Genomic DNA, 4,776 nt, shown 5'->3' on the forward strand with positions numbered 1-4,776 from the left:
TATTTAATGTTTCTCATCATCATTTTAAGTTCATCATTATTAATAATACGTTATTTTATGCTAAAATTATCAAAATTATTAATATCATTGAAATAATTTTCTTCTTTTAAACTTTTTCGAAAATTAAAATTAGCATTAAGCAAGTAATATTTACTGATGCTATAACAAAAACAATGGTGAAAATCTTATTGCTACCATATAATGTCCCTTTAATTTCAGATAAAAAAGATAATTGAAATAGTTTTAGCATTTATGATAGCCACAATGAAAAAGCTTTATTGTCAATAATATATTACTACCCGCTGCTTATCTGATTAACAAATGTAATAATTGGCAATGCCATAGCAACGAGAAGTAAGCATTAGCAGTGGTAGCAGCTATATTAGCAGTAGATAAGGTAGATACCTTGTGTGGTAATAAATTACTGAGTACATCACATTATAGCATCAGTTTCCTATTTTTCCAATAAAGTTTCTTCTTTTTATTGAAAAAAGCAAAATCAATTAATAATTTTTAAACATTTGTAATTTTCTACAATTGCAATTGCTTCAATAACTTCAAATATGCCACGAAGAGGAAAAATGGTAGGTTTTTTTTTTTTTTAAATTATTACTAATACTAACATATTATTATTAGCATTCAGGTATTAATTGAATTTAAGTGAAATTACAATGCCAATGATAAAATCAATTTTGCAAATGAATTAATTGTGTTGTTGAAAATAAAAATGAGATTGCATAGGTTATTTTGTTCAAAATTGATAATTATCATTGACAGATTTTTATATATTAGAGTATCATTTCATAGTTACTCTATTTAACCTTACATTTTACTTTATTTATTGGTCATTGTACAATGAAATGAAATATTGATTGAAATATACACACCTCAAATGATTATTAAATTTTCTCTTTTTATCACTTGAAATGAAAATGAATATGTTATGATATGAGAATGAATGATTAAAATGATAATGTTTCCATCATATCATTAATGCATCATTTCGTATCACTTTTCCATAATTATCAATTTTACGAGAAATCAAATTATCATATTTTCTCTTTGTTATTTGATTTCTTGCATATATAATTTTTTTGTTTCTATTAACAAACAATATGAGTGATATATATAGAAATAGCAAAATTTGTGTTTTATAAAATTTATTTTGCAAAATATTTTTTTTCTCAAAAATGCAATTATTCAAAATGTTTTTATATATTTTTTTAATTAATTTAGAAAATTCTTTTGAGAAATTTAAACAAAATTACAGCGTGAAGTGATAAGTTTACATGTTGGACAAGCTGGTGTACAAATTGGTAATGCATGTTGGGAATTGTATTGTTTGGAACATGGTGTTCAACCGGATGGAATGTTACCATCTGATGAAAGTTTTGGTATTGAAGATAGTTCCTATAATACATTCTTCAGTGAAACACAAGCTGGTAATTTCAATCAGAATTTGAAGAATTTATTTTTTAAATATTCATTTATTCTAATATTTTACATGACAAATTACAATACCATTGATAAAATCAATTTTGCAAATAAATTAATTGTATTGTTGAAAAATAAAAATGAGATTGCATATGTTATTTGTGTTCAAAAATTGATAAATTTATTTTATGATGATTATAAGTTTGTTTTAATTTTATTATTATTTTTTTTAACAGGTAAACATGTTCCACGAGCAATATTCATTGATCTAGAACCTACTGTTGTTGGTAAATTCATTATTTATTCTTCAAGTAGTTTCGATTAATTTAATTTTTTAAAACTTTCAGTAGTAAAAAAAGTGATACACTTTTAGTACTAATTCTTATTAAAAGTAATTATAGTTTTATTATTATTTTTCAAGAAAATTTTAACAGATGAAGTACGCACTGGAACTTATAAAACACTTTTTCATCCGGAACAGCTCATTTCCGGTAAAGAGGATGCAGCAAATAATTATGCTCGTGGACATTATACTATCGGCAAAGAATTAATTGATGTTTGCATGGATCGAATTCGAAGTACTCGTTGAAACTTTTTTTTTTTTAACATTTAATTAATATTTGACTGAATTAGCAAACTTAATTAATTAATTATTAATTGTTAATATAGGAGATTATCAGAAGATTTAAAATCTATGTTTTCCGTTCATCAATTAATCAATTCAATTCATAACAAGCAATGTACTGGCTACTTTTATGCATTATTGCTATACTTGAGAATTTCATTATGATTTTGATTTAAGAAATTTATTTAAATTTAAAAAGTTTAAAATCTTATTTAATTTTTTTTTTTTTTTTTTTTTTTGCAGAACTAACAGAACGATGTGATGGCTTACAAGGATTTCTGATATTTCATTCCTTTGGTGGTGGTACAGGTAGTGGATTTACATCATTAATGATGGAACGATTATCTGTTGATTATGGCAAAAAAGCAAAGCTTGAATTTAGCATCTATCCAGCACCACAAATAAGCACAGGTTTTTTTTTTTTTTTAATTATTAAAAAAATTTAATTTTTATTTATAATTACTTTTGTATCCACATCTTATGCAAATAATGATTATATAATGAATTTCTTGCAATGTGATAATAATATATGATAAAACTAATAAAATAAAGTCAGATCAAGCCAAAAAATTGAAATAAAAGATTTGAAGAGATTAAAAATAAAGTCAAAATAAAAGATTAGTAAAAAAAATAATAAAAATTGCATAAACATTTTTTTTTTTCTTTTTTAAGCAATGGTTGAGCCTTACAATTCAATTTTAACCACACATACTACTTTGGAACATTCGGATTGCTCTTTCTTGGTTGATAATGAAGCTATTTATGACATTTGCCGAAAAAATCTTGATATCAAAAGGTATTGCTTTTTTTTTTTAAAAGTTCAATTTTTAAAGTTGTTTTTTTCTCTCTCCCTCTTCCTTTTTATTTTTTCATATGAAATATTTTTTTTAGTCCAACTTATACTAATCTCAATCGATTGATCGCACAAATTGTAAGCTCAATAACAGCATCACTACGTTTTGATGGTGCATTAAATGTGGATTTAACTGAATTTCAAACTAATTTAGTACCATATCCACGAATTCACTTTCCACTTGCTACTTATTCACCAATTATTTCAGCGTATGTTTTCTCCCTTTTTTGTTTTATTATTATTTTAATTGTTAATCAGTTTTTTTTTTCCTTAAATATTAATTATTTACTAATTAAGTGATAATTTTTCAGTGAGAAAGCTTTTCATGAGCAATTATCCGTTTCGGAGATCACTAATAAATGTTTTGAACCAGGTAGTCAAATGGTCAAATGTGACCCACGAAATGGCAAATATATGGCATGCTGTTTGCTATATCGTGGTGATGTAGTGCCAAAAGTAACAAATACTTTTTCAAAAATTTGCTTTTCTTTTTTTTGTATAAGTAATTTTTTTTTTTTTTTTTTTGTAAATGTAATAAAGTAAAGGAATATAAATTTAATAGTACATTTGCTTAATCTTCTTTTAAAAGTTTTACAAAAAAATATATTTTATTAAAGGCTTCCTATCAGATTTGCATATTGCATATATAAAAAAAAATGAAATAAAATTTAATGCTCAAAAGAATTCTTTCAAAATGACAATTGAATTATAGAAAAAAAATTTTTTTTGTCTGCTAGAAAATTTTCAATTTATTATAGGATGTAAATTCAGCTATTGCAGTAATTAAGACAAAACGTACCATTCAATTTGTTGATTGGTAAATTTTTATTTTGAATTATTTAATTTTTTATCCTTCGATAATTTAATAACTTTTAATTAAATTTATAAGCGAACTTTTTTTCTTTTCTTATTGCATTAATCATGTTGGCTAAATAATTCATCTTAAATATTTTAGCTAGTTAAAATTCTCTCTAAGCTAATATTTCTTTAAATTATTTACAAAGTTTTTTTTTTTTTTTTTCCCCAAGTTTTTATAAGAATAATATTTTAGTGTACGAAAAAAAATTTTTCGTTTTTTTATTTTGAGGTGCCCAACAGGTTTTAAAGTTGGAATTAACTATCAACCACCAACTGTGGTACCTGGCGGTGATTTAGCTAAACTTCAGCGCGCAGTTTGCATGCTTTCCAATACAACAGCTATTGCTGAAGCATGGGCTAGACTTGATCATAAATTCGATTTAATGTATGCTAAACGAGCTTTCGTACATTGGTTAATTTTTCCTATCATTTTTCTTTTTCATTTAATTTCTTATAATAAATGCTAATAATGATAAGATGCAAAAGAAAAAAAAAAAGGAGAGAAAATTATTTTAAAAAAATGTTTAAAATTTCAAATTATATTAAATAAAATTATATTGGAAATTAAAATTATTCAGTTATACATGATCAGAAGCAAATGAAATCATTTCCTATAAATTATTTTAGGTATGTTGGTGAAGGAATGGAAGAAGGTGAATTTTCTGAAGCACGTGAAGATATGGCTGCACTTGAGAAGGACTATGAGGAAGTTGGCACTGATTCATTTGATCCTGCAGAAGATGAATATTAATCAATCATTTTCAAGAAAATTTGAAATTTTTAAAAATTTTTCACTATGTGATCATTTTTAAAAATGAATAAAATTAGAAATCAGATGATGCTAACATAATGAGAAAAATTTGCAAAATGTTTAAATTACATACAAATGTTTCACTGATAACATTTTTATCGTATAACTTATTTTAAAATTGTTTTTTTTTTTTTTTTTTTTTTTTTTTTATTTTTGGATCTACAGAAAAAGATTGACTAATTTTGTGAGCTTTTC

At 24.1% G+C, this 4,776-nt stretch overlaps 1 protein-coding gene across 1 annotated transcript; it reads left to right on the plus strand.

Moving 5' to 3' along the window:
* Nucleotides 1-563: 563 nt before the first annotated feature.
* Bma-tba-5 (alpha-tubulin, putative) lies at nt 564-4,521 on the plus strand (the record flags this gene model as incomplete). The annotated part of the gene is made up of 11 exons (XM_001893859.2): nt 564-584; nt 1,271-1,442; nt 1,671-1,721; nt 1,869-2,012; nt 2,303-2,470; nt 2,732-2,855; nt 2,951-3,121; nt 3,224-3,368; nt 3,671-3,729; nt 4,000-4,182; nt 4,398-4,521. The coding sequence occupies 11 exons, from the start codon at nt 564-566 to the stop codon at nt 4,519-4,521; spliced, it is 1,362 nt and encodes a 453-aa protein (XP_001893894.2).
* Between the last annotated feature and the right edge of the window lie 255 nt (nt 4,522-4,776).

Source organism: Brugia malayi (assembly GCF_000002995.4).
Source record: "Brugia malayi strain FR3 genome assembly, contig: Bm_v4_Chr3_scaffold_001, whole genome shotgun sequence".
NCBI classification, from domain to species: Eukaryota; Metazoa; Nematoda; class Chromadorea; order Rhabditida; family Onchocercidae; genus Brugia; species Brugia malayi.